Source organism: Neofelis nebulosa, chromosome 2 (genome assembly GCF_028018385.1).
Source record: "Neofelis nebulosa isolate mNeoNeb1 chromosome 2, mNeoNeb1.pri, whole genome shotgun sequence".
Taxonomy (NCBI): domain Eukaryota; kingdom Metazoa; phylum Chordata; class Mammalia; order Carnivora; family Felidae; genus Neofelis; species Neofelis nebulosa.
The window spans coordinates 167,155,956-167,177,128 of NC_080783.1; the positions used below are offsets into that span (position 1 = coordinate 167,155,956).

Here is a 21,173-nt window from a genome sequence, read left to right on the forward strand (position 1 = left end):
TAGCATAAGTCAACTTTTCTCACTTGAATATATGACTGTTACTTAAAGATAATTGAGGCTCATGTTAATATTAGTCATGCTTTAATAGGTATTTTACTTTGGTCAGGCTTATTATCTGCTCTCAGATACTATGATGGGCTAAATCAATAAATGCAGTAACAGTTGTGTTCAATTATACATTCATCAAATTTCTCAATTTCTACTGTGAATGCTTCTCTTTTCCAAGGTCAGCTCATGGCCATGTAGTGTTCCTTAGACATGAAGTATTAAAGATACATGGTATTCTACTTCAAAATTATCTTCTTGCCACCGAGCCAAGACTTGACTCACTTTGTAAATAATCCCATAGAACAGTACTGTTCAATAGAATTATCGGTGAAGATGAAAATATTCTATATGTGGACTGTCCAATACGGTAGCCACCAGCCACAATTAGCTATGGAGTACCTGAAATGTGGCAGGTGCTACTGAGGAACTGAATTTTGAATAAGCATATGTAGCTACTGTACTGGACAAGACAGTAATAGTTGCTGTATAGTCTGGGCCTGGATCAGCATCCCTGACTCACCATCGTTTGGCCGAGTATATTCGTTGCCACAAGCCAAGGCCCTGCTGAATTCATGATGTTACTAAGATAGTGTTTATCCTAACAAATGACTACTCAAGTTGTATGGTGATGCTTATATTATAGCCAAAGCTTTCTTATAGACAGCATATTATTTTACAAGTTTGAATCCCTGTCCTTTGTCTAAGACAAAGGAAACACATGTCCTTTAAACCCGATTACTCTTTAAAAAGTATATTCAGACGTCAGTATATCAGGTCTATATGGTTGATTTAAAAATTGGCCTTGGATATTCAAGAAAAATTTAGAAATAGCTAAGAAAGTTTTTCTTAGATTGGTTAAATAAATGCCACTGTTTTTTCCAAATTTCAAATTGGGATTTTACTCACTGTTTCTACAACCCCTTGGAAATTTTAAACTAAAATCTGTTTCCTTACCGAAACTTTTTTTCCTCCTTCACGCGCACACTCTGCTTTGTTATTGTAGGGTGGTTCATGTGGGCTGGGCTGCTGGAATTGATTGTTTTCATGTAGAAAAAAGTTGTTAAAGGATCTGTTTGTTCTTTAAGACACATATAAAGAATCACATGGAGTCAGCAAACATACCATAGAAGAAACAATTTCTAGGCCAAATCGTAGGGCCTACCAATCTCGGCAGGGTTCCTTAAGCAAGGAGTGGACTTTGGGGCCCATAATGAGGCTCTATTCAGCAGGCCAGTGTAGCTAGGCCAGGAGAAGAAGGGAGAAGGAGGAAGAGGCATCCCAGGCACTAGGGATTACGTGGATCTGGGCCTCATTCAGCCAGAACTTAATTTACAGGTAGAGAACAGACACTGGGACACACCAAAGAGACTAAATAAAAATGGTTATATTTCCAATAGGAGTCCAGTAAGTCGAGCTCTACCGTATATCCCTCCTTTTCAAAGCTTTCCTGAAGGTTGTCAATACGTACAGCATGAACTGCTGACAGCTTCAAATCTGGGCCCTTTCCTGCACATGCGTTCAGGATGAGCAGAGATCTCCTCACAGCAATGGCTGTGATTCCCTGTGCCCCCCCCGCCCCCCCCCGCCTGTGTGGATGGAAATCTAAACTGCTCAGGAAAATGTTTTGAGTGCACCCTGCACAAAGGTGAGTTGGTCTCTGGGTTAGAATGCATTGTCACTCGCAGCTGCCTGAAGTCTCAGACATCATGCCAGACAGCTCTGCTGGAGGGACATTCACCAGTGGGGAGCAAGGCAAGCCCACCTTCACACATGCAGCCTTGCCACAAAGCCTCTGTAGAGTAACCCTCAAAAGTGCGGTCACCAGAGATGGGCCTCATTAAGTTTTGAGAAACTGAAATTAAATAGGCATCAGTACATCGAACTTATCGCATAGCCATTTATAAGCATTAAGGGGGTGCGCCACCACCTGTGGTTTGCAGAACCACATTAGTGAAACCATGCAGTTCAACTTCAGATACCCAGGAGACAATAATTTGGAAGCTAAATCAGCCAGGTAAAAGATAAAAGTGCGCCTGGGTCCACAGACACAAGGGATTAAAGAAATCAGCCTGGGTTTGAAAGAAAATTGAGATCGCTAAGGACTGAATGCAAGCAGAAACTTGACTTTCTACAGCATTGATATGACAAGAAGTTCTCAAAATTTGGAAGGCAGCTATGCTCACCACTATACCACCAACGCAGGAGTTCTCAAAATTTGGTGACCACAGTGAGTGAGGAATATCTGGGGAGTCCTTCCAAACGGTAAAACTAGCAGCTGGCTAATAAATGCCAATTACCTAGGAAGCTGCATTTACTTAGAATGTGGCCTTTTTCAAACAGGTCTGCCTTACTTCCTGAGAAGTCAAAATTAAACAATTCCTCTTTCCTAAAATCACGACCAGTGATATTTATGGCATTTCCAATTAGGGAACAAGGAGGGTGCCACTGCTGATAGATAAATATATGACTTGGATTGGTGGCAGAGAGAGAGATCTCAGGGAGCTCAGCTATGAAGCCCTGACTTAGGGTACACGAATCCACAGAATCACGGCTGGGCTCTTTAATGCAGCACATGCTCATCATTGCCAGCTGCATGCCAGGGCTGCACCGACATGCCAGGGCTGCAGTTCTACCAGAGATTTAAACTGGTGGTCCCTAGAAGAGCAGAGAACACTGAGGTAGCAATGGGGTAGGGAGTGAGGAGGTGGCGGAGGGCAGGAGGAGCAGGGCATTAAAGAAAAAGGGACAAGACTGAGGTGGTAGAGGGAGAGAAGCAGGAAACAGCAGTCTAGCCTAAGAGCAGCAGGGACAGAAAGCAGAGAGTAGCTAACAGAGCCTTGCCGAGGTCAGAATGAAGGAGACAAGAGAACCCAGGGAGGGGACCAAGACAGAAGCAGAGAGAGGACACAGAAGCAGAGAGTACCTGAGACAGAGTTAACGAGAGGGCTCTGAGCCAGAAGCAAGAGGTGAGGAGAAGCTGAGTCTTCTGGGTCTTTTTTTTCCCCTGCTGAATAGAGCCTTGATTATAGTGTTACCCAATGTCTGGTCAATTTATGTCTATTTTCTTAACATTTCATGGCGAGAACTACATGAATGCAAAAGGGACCCCAAAGCTAAGAACCTTGAGTCAAGTATGGAGGAAAAAACTTCTGCTATAGCTGCAATTAACACCTCAATTTGAGTATAATATGATGAAGGGTGATTTTTTTAAAAATATTTTTAACCACCAGATTTATTTTAGTTCCCACTCCAGCCCAATGAGCCTAATGTGAGTCCATTTTTTTTTTCAGTAACAGCTGTTCTTTTGAACCTTCTGAATAGGCGTCTGATTTAGATTCAAAGGAAGTCATTTTAGAAGTTGGTACAGACTCCCATAAGCTCAACTCAGATAAATCCAAGCCCGTGTGCCATAGACTTCTTTAAAAAAGCAAGAAATCTGGTGGCCAGCAAGAAGTCAGAGTTACTGTTAAGCCTAAACCCAGTGGACACATTTTCCTCCTTCAGGCTGTAAATTCAGGCATAAGTGGTTTCAAGACCATTCCCTACTTAGGAATTTAATATAGAAAATGTATCTGCAACTCAACTAAAGGGGAAAACCTTCTTTCAATTTTATTGGATCTGAGCTCCATTATGACTTTGTGGCCTCTGTTGGAGAAAAACATTCTCACATAATGAGCTATTATATCATTAAATTGGAAATGAAATAACAGTTAATGGTAGCAGCCCCTGCAGGAACTGTCTGGCTTTTGACCCACCATATTGTTGAGGTTTGCTCGCCTACTCTGGGGCAGGATTTTAGGTGAATGCAATAAATAAGTTTAACTTGACCAAGACTGCATTTATATGTCCCATGCAATTACTACAGAAAATTACAACAGTGAGAGGTCTGAAAAGTCATTTAAGCTATTTTTTCCCTACAGGAAAAAAAAAAGAAATGGGGCTTTAAGAAATTCAAACATGGTATACATATTGAAATGCAAACCTACTGAAAATGGTCATTTAAATACTTACAATTCCATCTCTATCTGGTGAACCTCTGTAACAAAAAGAAATGGGTAGCTATTAGGAAAATGAATCATTCTTGCTACATAGACTAACATACAACAATAAGAATTGCAGACCACCTCTCTCCCCCTTTCCTGTGTTCCCACCCCAGTGAACCTGGCTAATGAAAACGAAATCAAAACAAATTAGTCGAATGATATTTGAGCGTGGGAGGTATGCCTGTGTGGGGGGGAGGAGGCAGATTCTCGTTAAAAGCTGTTGTCCAAAAGGTACATGTTGCTATCGCGGTGTCTTGGTTCACTTTTGAGAGGGGACTTTATTAAGAGTCTGTCCCACTCAGCTGGCTCCATTTAAACTACCACAAGGAATGTAAACTGACTTGCCCTCTCTCATCTTCTCCCCTGTGACTGGTCTTGAATCTCTCCCTATAGAAAGGAACTCCTATGGTATTTCTCTCTTTACTTTGAGAATCTGTATTTTCTTCTATGTTTATATACCTACTGCTCCTTTGATTTCAGGAGAGCAGGGGATGGAGGACAATGTTTGCTAAATGGCCCCCTTGATGACCTAAGGCCAAGAGAGTTCATCATCCAGGGTGACACTGTGTTGCAGTGCCTAGCAGTAAAGGTTCCAGAGTAGGATGAACGTGGGTGTCCAGACTCCACCACTCATTAGTTCTGTGACCTTGAATACATTACTTAATCTCTCAAAGTCTGTTTAAGTAAAATAAAGTATATAAAGAACTTGTAATTAGTTCCTGGCCCATACTAACTATTCAAAACTGTTCATTTGTTATGTTTTTTTTTTTTCTCTTTCATGGTGTCTCATCACTGAGAACACAAAACTGACCATTTGCAGCCATGTTAGACTTCAAAGCAAGTAATATTATTGTTCCTGTGGGAAACTGAACTGGAGGAGCCAGAGGAAGGGAGAAATAAAAGGGTAGTCACTGTGGCTTTATAACTTCCTATTTTAGTTCACTCTGTAAAGAGCTAGAAAAATGTTATTCTATTAACACGGAGGCCAGAGTTATGCTTAGATGAGGACCTGCATTGTTTGGAAGGTAAACTTAATAAGTGCTTGAGGTGGACTCTGAAGTCTTATGGAGTTTGGTGTGGTTGGAACTGTTCTTTAGGAGGTGGGACCAAGTAACAACATTCCTTATTGATTCATGGGGTGGGGAGGAGGAGAGAGGAGAGGGAGGGAGGGAGAGAGGCGGAGAGAAATGCAGAGAGTTAGGAGCACATCTTCTGGGCTCCATGATGGGATTTCCTTTTTCTACTAACACCCCCTTCAAATTCAGCAAGATATTCCATTTGGATTATAAAACACTTGATGGGAGCACATCATTTTCGTAAGCAGTTCTGTGTCTGTGGGGATGCAGAGGTAAATCAGCGATACATGGACTAGATGCAGAAAGGACCCAGATATTGAAAGACCCATGGGAGTTGACAGAAATCTTGGGGTCTTTGAACCTGGCTATGGGAATTAGTTGGTTCAAAGAAATTTCATATAAAACAAAGTGTAGGAAGATAAAGGTTGCTAAAAGTTATAATTCACTGAATGAATACTGAGTGTTTATAGCCAGGCACTAGGCTAGAATCAGAGGATAGAAATAATGAAGAAGTGATGCTCATGGTAAAAAGAATGAGACAGGCGAGTAAATCCAGGGGGTTACCAAGGTTACCAATAAGCCCAGGTTGGACAGAAAGCATAGAGGAAAGGTACTGCCCTACATTCATCAAAGCAAACTTCCTTTTTCAGATTTATATACTGCAAAAAATAAGCATTTCTTACCAGGATAGCAAACCTGTACTGAAGGAACTGAGAGAGAGATGATTGTGTCACATTTAGGGTAAGATATATCCAAAGGTACTGATCCTCACGGGGATGTCTTTGGGGCAGCACATTATAGATATGAAGACAAGGCTCTGCAGATAGGCCTGGCTGTGGCGTTGCCCACTATTGGTCCAGGTACAAGGGTATATCAATAGGCGATCTAAATGAGAGGCTGCTTGATCTCATGCATATTGCAGCTATAGGGGTGGCATTTCCCTGTAATTGGACATAGTGGCATAGTGTCCTATCCGGCCTCTGTCTTAACCATTGACGGAATGGAGCCTGTGTCTCCTAGTCTGGTGGCTGTAAGCATGGCAGTGAAAACCACTGGCTGTAGTGCCAGACTGCCTGGATTCAGTCAACATAGATTCCTAACTGCATAACCTTGGGCAAGTTCTTTGAGCCTTTTGTGTCTCAGTTTCCTCATTTACTAAATAGCTATGAAAATGGCATATACCCCATAGGCCTATTAAAGGAGTCAACGAAGTGAAGAAAGTGAAGAGCCTGGAATAGTGTCTCGAATATAGTAAACACTCATGAAATGTTATCTAGAATAAAGTTTTTATACAATCTGACCTAGGATGGGGAGTGGAGAGATGTTTGCTAACATCTCAGTCTCAGCTGCTAGAGCATGTGTTATCAATGCATTTTCTAACCCCCTCTTATGAAGTTTTATACATATATTTTTAGTAATTTTATTTTCTTTTTAGCAGTGAACCCATTATATTTACTGACTTCTATTTGAAAACTAATCATCTACCATGGGCCTTTGTCTCTATTTTAAGAAGTGTCAGTTCCCTTTCGCAGCTACTGCCTTTTCTCTTACTCTGCTACAGGTCTTGATTAAAATTTTGCCCACCTAGTCTTTTTCTTCTGGGTGACAGAGGATGGGCACTTGATTTGGACTAGAATTCTGGCTCCAACTCTTATTTCCAGATAGCCTTCAGAGAGTGACTTAATCCCTTTTGGCACTGATTTCTCATTTCTAAAATTGAGATATTATTTCTAACCTTATTGAATCGCCGTGAGGGTTAAAAAGGATATCAGTACCTACAAAAATACCCTGCACAGGGCCTGCCACTTAGCACAGGCTCTCTCTTTTCCTCTATCAGACGCTGTAATGATGATCAAATCAGGAAGCTCTGGTCCCGACCCCACTCTCTGTCTAAGGAGTTTCAATCAGCTATAGTTGGAGCTGGTCGGCTACCGGAGCAGGTTGCTTGGCAACACTCACGGAGTTGTGACAGTCCTGAAAACAGTTTGCATCAACAAGGTTTCAATGATTGCAGACGAACATAAGCATTACCTAACACTGAAGGGACAGTAAATTGCCAGAACAACTTCCCAGCCTTTTGCAAGAATGATGCATGACCCAATTCGAGAGCAGGGGTTCATGAAAAGCAAAGGTTTATACTAAACAGCATGTCCTTCAACTATCATTGCTGGTAGAATAAGTTTATGGCTGGGGTGCCTGGGTGGCTCAGTCGGTTAAGCCTCCGACTTTGGCTCAGGTCATGATCTCATGGTTCGTGGGTTCAAGCCCTGTGTCGGGTTCTGTGCAACAGCTCAGAGCCTGGAGCCTGCTTCGGATTCTGTGTCTCCCTCTCGGTCTCTGCCCCTCCCCTACTCATGCTCTGTCTCTCTCTCTCTCTCAAAAATAAATAAAACATTAAAAAAATTTAAAAAAAGAAAAACTTGCAAGACTAGAGTGAATGTCATTTCCCTGAAATAATTATTTACCAAAAGAAAAAGCATACAGAAAAGGTAAGAACCAGAGATTTTAACAAGTGATATCTACACACACACACACACACACACACACACAAATTGCTTCCTCCCCTTAGGAAACTTTTTACACTATCTGGTTTAAAAGGCTTCAAGGCTTCAAGGTTGCCCATTCCTAAGGAAGGAAGCCCAGACACTTCACCCTAGCCCTTAAAGCCCTTCCTATCTGGGCCTGGTCTCCTTTCCAGCATTGCCTCCCATTACCACCTTTCCCTGCAGCCATCATGTAGACAAACTGTCCTAGCTATCTTGTCCTGAATGCCTACTGGACTTTTCCATCTCTCTCCCTTGGCTGTCATTGTTCCCTTGGCATGAGATGCATGTCCTCACCTACTTGAAGTCCAAACTCAAGATTCCTCCCTCTCTGAGGCTTCACTGATCATCTGTCCAAACATGAGTTTTCCCACCCTCAAATTTCCATGAAATTTCATTTTTAACTGCTCATAAGGAACTGACCACATATTAATTTGTATTAGTAAGAGTAAGAGTAGCATCCACTGCCATTTACTGAGCATTTACTAAGCACTAGCTACCATAGGAGGCATTTCAACTATGTTATCTCATTTTGTTATATGGAAGATATTTCTTTGGTATGGTAGATATTTTATCCCATGATTTATACGTTCTTGGAGGACAAGGACACAGTACAGCGCTCATACTGTGCTAAAATTGATGCATGATAAAAATATATGGGATGAAAAGCTAAAGGTGAGCAGTAAATGTAGCCCTCTTTGGTTTCACCTGTATCCAAACAACTGTTGATTTTCCCATTTTGTAACTTTCGGGGATTCTAGCCAAATAAAGGGTTTAACGGGTGCTTCATTCTGCCGTGCAGCTGACCACACCACATGGCCACATGTGGTCCCTCAGCTGCAGCTGAGCCGCTGTGCTGTCCCAAAGTACATACGTCGAATCAGTGTCCTTTTCTTTCTTCCGTATTCCAAAGGCCTTCCTTGTACGTTTTTTCAATCCTGTGGAAAAAACAACAAAGGGTCAAGGAGATCGAATTTCTCTTTGAACACTCCTAGCAACATTCAAGTACACGGTATCAGGGCTCCAACTCATGAACTGTGAGATCATTACCTGAGCCAAAGTCATAAGCTTAACCAACTGAGCTACCTGGGCGCCCCCAAGTGAACGAAATTTTTGAAGTTGCAACACACCAGTTAACTTTGAACATTTAAAAAGCAGTGAAAGTTTATGTAAGTATCTGTGTGTGCACGTGACATGATTCATTATTATTGTCAACAGATGTTTATCAAAGACCCAGCACTGTAAGTTCTTAGCTCTCTGAACAATCTAAGAATATAAAGAATGCAAAGGAGATCAGGGCTAGATATAGAAAAGATTGCAAGCTTCTCTTAGATTATTGTTATTCATCACTAAATAGGTCCTTGCTCAAGAAACCCTATCACAGATTTATATAAACAGCAATTTTTGGGTGAGACATATCCTGAGAGTAGGACCATTCCAAGGCACAGATTACATGAACAAGAGAGCTACATTGACTGAACACATCTTTGTCTCCCATAGTCCCATCTCATCTTTTTCTAATTCTTCAATTCTGTGGATTATTAACCATTCTCTGAACATACCCCAACATCTGTACTCCAGTATTTCTTTCTTCTATAAGTGGTTCTTACCTCTGGTTGAGGTGCTTTTCCTATTCAGATATTTAGAATTTCAACCATCTATCAAGGCCCAGACAAATCTCTGTGAGGGCTTCTCAGTCCTAGAGGTATAGGAAACTGACTATTCTGTGCCCCCCCCCCACCCCTAATGTTGCTCTTAGGTATATTTTTATTTATCAAATTGTTTCACTTAGTTCCTATGTCAGTTTCCCTCACAGGCTGTGAGCTTTTCTACCACACAGGCCAAGGATTCCTTCTGTATGTTCCCTACACCTGGTATAGGTACCAGATAACATTTGTTGATTTAAAATATCTTCTAGGAAGCATCATTCAGGAAGTATTGGGGTAAGAAGGCTCCTTTCTTCCATCCTGGAGAAACCAAGCCCAATCTTGGTTCTTCCATTCCTATCTTGTCAAGGCTCTGTCTGGGATTCCTATCTCCTACATGTTCCATAGTTACATATATGGCTCATGTTCCTTAGTGAGTATTATTCAGATATACTAGATGCCTATATATTTCAAAGTCTTAGACTTGTTATTGGTGGTTTGGAAAGTCTTCTTGACAAATTGGAGCTGGAAAAGTCACTGAATTTCAGGATTTGTTTTGTACTAACAGGTGGAACAAAGGGAAAAACATTGACAGAATCAGAGATTTGATGACACCTTCTTCCAAAACATGTGAGTCAGCCCAAACCGCTCAGCTTACGTGAGTCATTCATTATCTGGCTCTTAGGATTCTACTCATATGTGATCCCCAAAATGTCTCTGTTCAGTCTAATTTTGCATTTTAATAGTCATTCCATTTAAGATGTTTAGGTCTTTAAAATGTCAATGTTTGTTTAAAAAAAATCTCTTCCCACATTAAGCTCTTCATTACTCTTCACATGAATTTATAGGAAAACTCACTGACATTTAAAACTACCCACCCATAATATTTAGGAACATCTTCCCCCATTAATTTTTATTTATTAATTTTTTTAATTTTAAAGAGAGAGAGAGAGTGCATGTCAGTGGGGAGAGGAGAAGAGGGTGAGAGAGATTCTCCACACTTTGTATGGAGCCTGACATGGGGCTCCATCCCATGATGCTGAAATCATGACCCGAGCTGAAATCAACAGTGGGATGCTCAACTGACTGAGCCACCCAGGCACCCTCATTTTTAATTTTAATCGTTAAAAGCTTTCTTGCTTCTTACCTCAAATTGCCTTATCCTCTTATAGGGAAAAAATATCATAATGACAATCATCATTTTCTTCTTGGGTCCAGGCCTCTTAATTGGCTTTTCCATGCTTCTAATTCAGGTTTGGGGTCACAGTAAATGTTGTATTTTACCAATCACTGCTGGTTTTTATAGGACTTTAAAATAAATGCTATTATTATTTTATGTTTTCAAATCATTTTATTTTCTATAACTTGACTGTAAGAGACAGCATGTTCCACCAAACAGATCAGAAAATACACATAAATTCCAGTAATTCTTGTGTTAAATTGGTAAGAGAACAGGCAATAGTAGTTTTCCATAGATTCTGTCCTGTTATGACCACCAAATTTGGACAATAGCCAATATGAACTAAGTCACAAACACCATGAATTGTCCATCTTCCAGTGAAAAGTGCAAAGGATCAGGATTCAGGGGACAGAGTTCATTTCCAGCATCATTTCAAATTGTGTAGCTTAATACAAGTTCTATCTCTTTGTGTCTCAATCTCTGTCTATAAGAAATAAGCCAATAATAAGGGAAGAAAGAATTTGCACACATTCACAAAATCCTATGCCAATCTGTAATTTTAATTTCACTGAAAGTGGCATTTCCCATATCTAGAATACTTTTCTGTATACGGAACACATACGGGAATACACCAAATATGTGACATTCCAGAAAAACAGAACTAACCAAATTGTCAAATAAGAGAAAGCATTGGAAACATTTTTCCCCCTCGAGAAGTGGAAAGGTTGGAGAAATTTAGGAAAGTAGGAAGACAACTCTGAAAGACTAAAGCAAACAGTTATGAAACGTAGAAGTTATTTGTATCTTAACAGCTCTTTGAGAAGATCCAGGAAGAAACAATCATACCAACTGTGTTAAAAGTGAATGTACAGGTGTGGTCACACGTTTCAGAGTTCATTAAAAAAATATTCAAATAAATTTTTTGAAAGGGAGTAATGATTTTCCACTTCTGACTCCAGAACTTCATGACAATTTTAAAGTCAATTTCTGTAATTGTTTTTAGGTTGGGTCATGAATATTTGTCAACTATTCTTTACCAGAAATGGGACGGAAAAACATCACTTGTTTTTTAAGAAATGAAGTAACTATTCCTTTGTCAATATCAAAACAAAGAGATATTAAGGGAAAGAATTTTGTTGTCTTGATGATCTTGGGCTAGAACGATTCTCCTCCAAGCTGTGGAGGTGAGAACATCCTCCAGTGTGCATCCAGAACTGCAGCCTTGGGTCAGCCACACAGGAAGTCTGGCCTGTGCCTCTAGCTCCTCTCCACTTAATTTAGATTCTTTTAGTTTCCTTTGGTACTACCAGAGGAGCTAGTCAAGTCTGGGAATAACAATGAAATTAAAAATAGACTGATTTTTTAAGAGGGTGGGAAAGCTCATTTCAAAATAGGTGATCCTGGATATGACGTTACAAGGTAATAACATAAAGCAAAGAGTACAGAAATTGACAACAGTGATAACATAAGAAAAATATAGAATAAGAAGTTTCATCAGTGTAATATTATTAGTTATCGTTACTGAGGCCTTACCTATAAGCCAGGCACCAGTTGCTTTACATCTGTTGTCTCATGTATGTGAAAAAGTAGGAGGTATTTTCTTCTCAAATAACTGCCTAAGTTAGGTTTTATTATCATCATTTCCAGGGAGGAAATTGGAGGCTCCCTTACCTCTATTGCTCCCCAAATGCTGAAGTTCTTCAGGATTTTGTCCTAGGGTCCTCTATACCCTCTCCCTGGGGCAAACCCACATGGTTGCACTTGCCATCTGTACATAGATGAACCCTGAATCTATAGGTCAGGCCCAGTAATATCTCATGAGCTTCTAAATATACAGTACTTCTCACAGTCAGGCTTTTCTAAATTGACAAGAGATTTCTTCAAAAGCCTTTAAGCTCCACTTATTTTTTTTTTAATTTTTTTTAACGTTTATTTATTTTTGAGACAGAGAGAGACAGAGCATGAACAGGGGAGGGTCAGAGAGAGAGGGAGACACAGAATCTGAAACAAGCGCCAGGCTCTGAGCGGTCAGCACAGAGCCCGACGCGGGGCTCGAACTCACAGACCGCGAGATCATGACCTGAGCCGAAGTCAGACACTTAACCGACTGAGCCACCCAGGCGCCCCTAAGCTTCACTTATTATATATATGCAATTAAACCTATAAAGGTACGCCTGATCATTTAGTTACAATTATTTTCTGAATAAAATTCTCCTCAAAATGAAATCGTTCTCACGGTGACAGATGGTAACTATACTTATTGAGGTAAACATTGCATAATGTATAGAATTGTCAAATCATTATGTTTGTACCTGAAACTAACATAACACTTTATATCAACTATACTTCAATAATAAAAATTTTATAATGAAATTGTTCTCTATCAATAGATAAATGGATAAACAAAATTTAGTATACTCATATGTAAAATATATTTCTTGTGAAAGGTCCAAAAAGTTGGAGAGTCTTTTTTTTTAACTTAAGAAAATATCTTTTAAGTTTAAAACACAAATTGTGTTTACTGGTGTTGTTCTCTGAAACTTCCCTGAGATAATTAAAAAAAAAAGTCAAATTACCTTGGAACTTCCTGGTTTTAAGAGTATACAACTCTGCAGGTGAAGAATAGTACAGCAGAACATAATGACCTTTATCCATTTCTTTTCTCCTGAGTACAACTGTTCTATAAAAACTCATTAAACAAATGCTAAATTCTGAATATGAGCCTTTAAATGTTATACTGAAAACAGAATTGTTCGGAGGGAAATTCCAAAAAGAAAAATTTGGACTCTATATTAATTTTAGATCAAACATCAAAATCTGATACTCAAAAGAACCTACAGGGTTTTTGCTTGGTTTTATGTCTTCTGTTTTATTTTTAAAAATCCCATTTGAAATTTTGTTCTCCTTAGAAATGAAGACTGATTCTGTAGATGGACAAGTTGAGGTAACCGTTCTGGAATTGAGTCCAGAAAAAGAGAAACCGAGGTGTGAACATCCTCTAGGCAGGAGCTGAGACCCAGACACGCAGAAGACACTGCTGGCCTTAACCAGAGATGCCGTCCTCCCATAGAGGAGTCTAAGTGGAGAGTCCTGTCAGTTACATCCTCCTTTCTGTCCTTGTCCAGAATTCCTGCCCTTCCACTGTTAGCTGTAGGACAACAAGGAGAATCCAAATGTAAAATGGTCACTGTCCTATTAGCACATTGGCAGTAACTGGTTTATCACATGAGCTAATGTAAAGGGGCTGAGATGGGGAGACATGTAGGGATGCAGTAGAGAGGAGAAGAGCCAAAGACAAAGCCAGGTTCTAATGCTGGGGGAGAGAGGGCCCTGCTGGGGTTGGGCGGGGGGCATATTCTGTGTATTTGATTGTTGAGAGACAGAGCTCCTTTGAAAGTATTGTTTTTTGATTACTTTCTTTACTCATTTCACCATCTTGCTTACACATTGCTTTCACTAATAGCTCTTCATTGTGGTGTTAAAGCCTTCGTATAAGCGTATTGCCTATGAAATTGTTGAAAAGGCACTACTTTTGGAGATCATCTTCCTGGGGTATATTTGGTTCTTCCACTTCCTATCTTTCCCAAAACAGTGCTTTGGAGCAGAGCTTGGACAATGCAAGGCCAGGGCACAAAGCTGGCTCTAGAGTGACCTACTGGTGTGGAAAAAAAAAAAAAAAAAAAGGAGCACGAGGAGGAGGGATGGCAGTGAGCTGTTTAGGGTCAGTCAGTATGCAAAACACAGTTCTTAGAGGGACACAAATCATTCCCTCATGTATCTCACTCAAAGCATGAAGATACCAGTTCCCAGAAACACAAGCAGGAGACCTGGTGGGAAGGAGCAGAATGCATGGCCCTCTTTGGAATCCAAAGATTTGGGATCAAATCCCAATTTGACGCATTGGTGGCTGTCATTCGCAGCAAAGAGAATCTAAGAGGAATTATGTTACTTTTAATATAAGATTAATGTCCTCACAGGGCATGAGGTTTGGAAGGATAATCCCAGTTTTTCCCTTTGCAATCACTAAGAGCAAAGGGAGGTACCTCTTATTCACTGAGTACCTCGTATGTGCCAGGCACTGTGCTAAGCACTTCACACAGACTAACCCTTTCAATGAGCTCAGAAGGTATCACCAACCCCCTATCTTATGAATTAAGAAACAGACTCCAAGGGATTAAGTTCTTCTAAGATCACTAAACAAACAAGTGATAAGACCAAGATTTGGGCCAGTTCTGTCTGACTCCAAAACCAAGCAACTTTTTACGGGGTGGTCATGATGCTTCTTGTAGTACCCAGAGCAATGCATGGGACATGGTGGGCACACCATCCATATCTGTTTAACAAGTTAAAAAAAATGGCCAAAGTTTTTATAATAGTTAACAACTAATGACTTTTTCTGATCTTTGCAATCTACAATTCCATGGATGTTCAGGTTTTTGATATGCATTTGTGCAAACGGAAGTATTAGGGAAGAAGGAGCCCCGAACAGCACAGGATGGAACTATCTGAATGAATGCATAGGCATTAGAGCAGAGAATGGAAATGCAGGGTGAGCGGCGTGCTAAGGCCTCACCACATTTTTGGGTGAATAATGTGTATAAGAGCACATCAAAAAGCTCAAGTTAGCCCAAAACACATAGCATAGTGAAAAACGAACGGAAGTAAATTATTAAGTACTTACGATGGTTTAGGGAATGTATCAGGAAGTTCTTTATCTTACCCCAGTACAACCTCATATGATGGGAGCTATTATCGTATTGATTCCATACCATGGAGTATGAGCAGTAACTGGTACCAGAACACACAGCTAGTAGCTGACAGACCACATTTCAGAGTCCCTTCTGCCTGACTCCAGAGTCCATGTTCCTCACGTGTCTGGATATCTCTTTGTCAGTCATCACAATTCATTTTGCTTTCTTATTAAAAAACAAACAAACAAAAACCCACTAGATTTTTTTTTTTAATTGAAAGACCTTTTTAGGAAAATTAAGACGCACATTTCTTACACATGAAGACTGTATTTTGCATGTTTAAATCTTTGTATGCTGCCCAGGGAACATAAGGACACCTAATAAATGTTTGCAAAATCTATTCTTTGTGTAATAATGTAAATTTTCAGCTTGAGCCTTCAGCTTGGAGGGTTACTCAAAGGTGAATCACATGTAATGGAATTATTTATTTTCTGCAGGAACCCAGGCCAAGCACTTGGTCTCAGTAATATAAAACAGACAAATTTAATTGTCCTGGGCATAATGCCGCATATTGACAGTAACTCTAGACTGTCAATATCTATTCATTATGATGGTCGCTGTATTTCTGTCAGGAAAGATTAAGATTTTTGCATATCAGCTCTTCCTCTAAGTTTTAAATATAGGTACTATAATCCAATTCAGATTCTTTGTCAGAGGGTCTTACAGAACAATGTAAGATAGGTTAAGACAGAGTTCAGCCCTTCCCATGGTTTTTTATGTTTATGATTTTCAGTACTTAGACTACTCCATAAGATACGGGAACTGCTTAATAAAGGAAAGTTCAGTGTCAGGCAGTACTTGGTACATGGTAGTCACTCAGCAAATGTTTGCTGGTTGCTCTATCTATTTGCAATTCTCATCAAAATTGTCCAAAATTGATGGGCATGTGCCCTTTGGTCTGAATGTTTTACCTTCATTCTTATGTGACTCAAAGGAAATTTGGTTGTTCTTTGTACTTAATAGGCACAAAGATGGTACCCAATCATTCTGAGGGGAGCCTACTGGGAGAAATGTGCATCCTGATGATGTCCTCCATTAGGACTGGACTGCGAATGGATGTGAGATGGACGGCACCTTGACATTCAGATTTGATACGTGAGAGTTCATGTTCATGCACTAAAATGGAGATTGCTAGAAGGCAATTCAGAACTTCAAGGAGTTAAAAACAGTGATGACTTTTTTTTTTTTTAAAGAAATATTTGACATTTGGTGACATGGAAGAAAATGTTAAAGAGAAGATGGTCATGGAACGGATTTGCCACAAAAGGACTTAGTGTCTGCTATGCTATTATTAATGTAATGAAGGAGCTGAGTAGAATTAGGAGGAATTTTAAGCAGATGAACAACTTCTATTAAGATTTAAGCAGAAAGATCCATGGGAAGAGTATGCAGTTGTAATGAAAGTTAGGAGGGTTGAGCTCTGAAAGACTTGGATTCGAATGTCGTCTATTCTATCTCCTGGGGCAAGTAACTTCTGAGTCTCAGTTTTCTCAGCTGTCCATCATAAAAGCTTTGGGTAAAGTTTAAATGGGTATAAAAGTCATGTATAACACCTACATTATATTATGCACCACTATATGCAGATTTCTCTTGCTTTTCTTGCAGTTTTGATAGTTACAAAACATTTGGGAACCAGTTATTTCAGCTGATTACATAAAAGCAACTAAATGCCTGATTTGTAGATCTATTCTTCTAGAAATAAAAATACATCAAAAATCGGTAATAATCAAATTTTCAAAATCTTGAGCTTTCTTGGATTACAGTTTTAATAGCGAAACCAAACTTGGTCTCAATAAATTTAATCTGGTAACATCTATCACAACAGATAAGTGGGGATTAGAGGATTCACAGTCTTTTCAGGAAATATAACTATCTCCTGTAGCATAAAAATACAGCATTGATGAAGCCTTTACTATGTGCAAGTCTATTACGAACTTAATCAGCTGGTCTTCCCAGTGTGATTTGAGAATAAACCAATGTCACCTCTACTTGGATTAGTGGTATATTGAATTTGGAGTTTCTTGCTTCCATTGCGATGAGAAGACACACATGCTTTGCTAGGAAAATAACACTTCAAACACAAAATTAATTTGACCTGTTCAATGAGAACCTTGTTCTACAAAATGGCTTCCCTCTTATTCCCCCTTCCTCTCTCTCATTCTCTCTTCCCACGTACACTGACTCTCTTCTCTCCCCTCCATCCCCAGTCCCTCCCCTGCCTGACACTGACATGTAAGATTAAATTAAAGTTAATGATCCTGTTCAGATGGACTCTGGTTTTGAGGCATAAACAGAAAAATTCACTGAATCACAATTCACCAAATTTCATTTCCAAAACATTCCATTTTCAACAAGGGAATACATCCCAAAGAAAGCAAACTGGACAGTAACAAAAATCCTTTTCATGTGCCCTTGTCTTTTTATATTTCATCCAGGGAGGAAAGAGCAAGTACTTTGGTAAAACCTCTAACTTGTTACTACATGTGCCATTTAGTGCTCTGAGTTAAATTTGTCAAAGGTGAATTGAAAAAGAAAGCTGAAACACATTCTGCATAGAATTCTCGTGGTTTAATTCTAACCTACTAGGGAGAGGCACAGAGGTGGACAAGGGGAAAGGAGATTTACGTGGCACTGCAGAGCCAACCCATCACAGGCCATTAGCCAACATCACTTACCAAGAGCCCATGAAGCCTACTTCCAAAATAGAATAGAAATGGTCTGAAAAGTTAAAAATATATAAAGAAGGAGATATTTTTAAAAAATAAGATCAGTCATCAGATAAACATGCACAAAAAATACAAGTCTCAAAAGGGAACTAAATAGAGACTTTAGCTCTAAGTTCTTTTGAGAGGTCTTAAAGGCCTCTGGGATGTATGTAGATGGATCCCACTTACAAGGGTCATAAAGATAATGATTATCCATGTATTTATTCACCTGCCCTCCCTCCATCCATCCTTTTGTCGTCCCACCATCCATCCTTTGGCTATAAATCCTAACAGATAACAAAATTCATTGACGTGAAATTATTCCTGTGGGATAATATAAATCTAACAAATTGCATTGAAAACCTGATCCCCTTTTGTGTATTCTCATTGGGGGCAGAAAATATCAACCTAATGCTCTTGGGAAATTAATCCTTGGTAGGCTTGCAGAATTATCAAGCAATCCCCTCCGCATGGCTAAATGGTCATACTTATAAATCTTATATGCTAAACATTCAAATTGATGTTTGTTATTCTACTAATGATTCTTTGGTTCTAGATCCTCATTCTTACCTAGCAAGGTCAGAATGGCAATTTTTCCATATTGGTCAGTATTCTCTTCACCAATATCCCAGTAATGGCCAGGGATACAACCCTAGCCTTTTATTCAGTGCTTAGAGTCGTGCAAGTTCCAGACTATTTGTGATCACTATCAGAAGACCTCCTCATCTTCTCACTCAGTGGTTGATAGAATAGGAACCTGCTGAATATCTGTCATGTGCCAGAGATTCTTCTGGTCTAGGGATACTGTATCTAATATTACCCTTGAATAATGTGAGATCACAGATCAGTTACTAAGTAACCCTAAAACACCCACCTTCAATTAAGTAGCTGCCAGCCACTTTAACTGTTTATCTCTTCATCAGTATGACATGTATGCATAATTTTGTGGTGTTTGGAGTGAAGAGTGACATAAAATGAGGAAGTGCAAGGCCATATCATTCAAGTTCTTGAAGGTCAAGTTAGAGACTTTAGATTTTAAGAGCAACAGGCAGTCATTGAAAGTGTTTGAGGGGCGCCTGGGTGGCTCAGTCGGTGAAGCGTCTGACTTCGGCTCAGGTCATGATCTCACAGCTCATGAGCTTGAGCCCTGCGTCTGACTCTGTGCTGATGGCTCAGAGTCTGGAGCCTGTTTTGAATTCTGTGCCCCCCTCTCTCTCTGCCCCTCCCCACTCTCACTCTATCTCGCTCTCAAAAATAATATTTAAAAAATTTTTAAAAAGGAAGTATTCAAGAAGGAAAGTAACATCATCTATTACCTTGTTTCAGAAAGCTCCAAAAGTAATTAAATTGTTTAATGTCACTATGATATGCTAAATAAATGAAACGAGTCTCTTCTAGATCATCAAGAGATAAAATTACACTGTTCTTTTGCCAAAAGTACTATGCTACACTAGTTATTTGAAAACTAACATTTGAGTTAGGTTCTGTATAGAAACTCTAACCACAGTATTTAAATTTCCTGAATTCCTGAACATTTCTTACCACTTAAGAGTTTACCTTTTGTGACAGTATATAAATATATCACTTTTGATAATCCTAATTGAGATTCAACCTAATTAAGAGCCTTCTGTTGAAACCTCCATACTTCCTGAACTCAAACCCCTCACAGAGTTGTGCTACATTTGCAGTCAGTCCCAAAACCAGACTGTAGATTTACCACTAACCAGATATGTGATGTTGAAAAAAAGATCAATCTCTCCAGAATTCAGCTTCCTGACCTGTAAACTACCTGCTTCCCATGATTATTGTTTTAAACGAGAAAATGGATTTGGATATGTAAATTAAATGCTACCCAAGCAGAAAGCAATATCATTATTTATTTGTGTGATTATTTTTATCATCTTAATTGGGGGTTGAAAAACAGTAAGCTGTGGTAGTATATATCATCTAAAAGTAAAGTATCCAATCCAGTGAAAATAGTAAGGTTCTTCTCTTTCCTTGTTAATATGAAAAGGGAAGGAAAATGCATTTCCCCTCACAAACCTTCTAGTATATTTTCTGGTTTCTTCTGTTGGATATGTTAACTGTAAGATTCTATAAAATCTTGCCTACTTTTCACCAGTCTAACAAGATAATGACAAATGTTCACATGAAGCATGGGTAATCGAAAGCTGATCTTCCTCCCAAGCCAGTTTCTTTTTCAGGGGGTTTCTCTCCAAGTAAAATGGTACCATCATCCCCCAAGATGCTTCATCTAGAAACCTAAGAAGCACCTTGCACTCCTCCTTCCCCTTGTTCTCCATAGCCAATCCATCAGGGAGTGCTGTTAGCTCAATTTCATATATATGAATCCTTCTTGATATGTATCAAATATGTGTCTATATATCTATATCTATATCTGTATCTGTATCTGTATCTGTATCTGTGTCTGTATCTGTATCTATATATCTCCAATCTGTTCACCTAGGCTCCTTCCATCTCATAAAGCTGTCACCTTTAAGACATGGTCTCTAAGATCGCTGTGGAAGAGTATGAGAAAGGTATCTCAGATACTTTACGACCACAGCCAGGAAAGAGATAGTCCTGCTTATATGCCACTGGCCAGAATAGCATGGCTTGTATACCAAATAGTCTCACCTAGATGTAAGAGATGCTGAAAAACAGTCCGAGTCTGTGAAGCCACGCCCCAGCAAAAGCTTTGCACTCTGGCAAGGGAACTTGGTTCTTTGGAAGTCAGCTGTCTCTTTCAATCCCTGCATGGATGTAAGATGCTATCACTTCTCTGCAGCTCTAGTCCCGCATAACTAACTGGTTCTGCCACTAGCTACTTGTGCTAATTTGCATAAATTTACACCTCTCTTAACCTCAATATGCTCATCCATAAAATGGATCTTATGTCATAGGATTGCTATGAAACCTAAATAAATCATGCTTAACAAATAATGTTCTTAGCAAAATCAATGGCTTGTCACATCATTATTTTCTAAAAATTGAGTCTGAATATTAAACTGATCCCAGGTTAAATTCTTAAAATTTTTTGGATTAATAAAAATCTATGGTATGGTTTGCTGAATTACTTTTCCCCCCTAAAGGTAATGGTTGAAGAAGGCTTTGAGGTTTTTAACCAACTTCCAAATGATAATTTAAGCCAATTTTTATGTTTGTTTGTTCTTGGAAGGGG

The 21,173-nt window shown here is 39.5% G+C and overlaps 1 protein-coding gene across 24 annotated transcripts in view; it reads right to left on the reverse strand.

Moving 5' to 3' along the window:
• SGIP1 (SH3GL interacting endocytic adaptor 1) overlaps positions 1-21,173 on the reverse strand; it is a 205,055-nt gene that overhangs the window by 111,237 nt on the left and 72,645 nt on the right. For 8 of the 24 annotated variants that reach the window (XM_058717059.1, XM_058717060.1, XM_058717065.1 and 5 more), the window contains 4 exons: positions 8,585-8,648; positions 4,060-4,084; positions 2,972-3,055; positions 1,003-1,074 (listed from right to left, as the gene is read on the reverse strand). In XM_058717059.1, coding sequence (XP_058573042.1) covers positions 1,003-1,074; positions 2,972-3,055; positions 4,060-4,084; positions 8,585-8,648 — 245 coding nt within the window. Of the gene's footprint in view, positions 1-1,002; positions 1,127-2,971; positions 3,056-4,059; positions 4,085-8,584; positions 8,649-21,173 lie in introns of all 24 variants that reach the window. The other 16 variants (XM_058717083.1, XM_058717073.1, XM_058717080.1 and 13 more) reach the window with 9 other exon arrangements.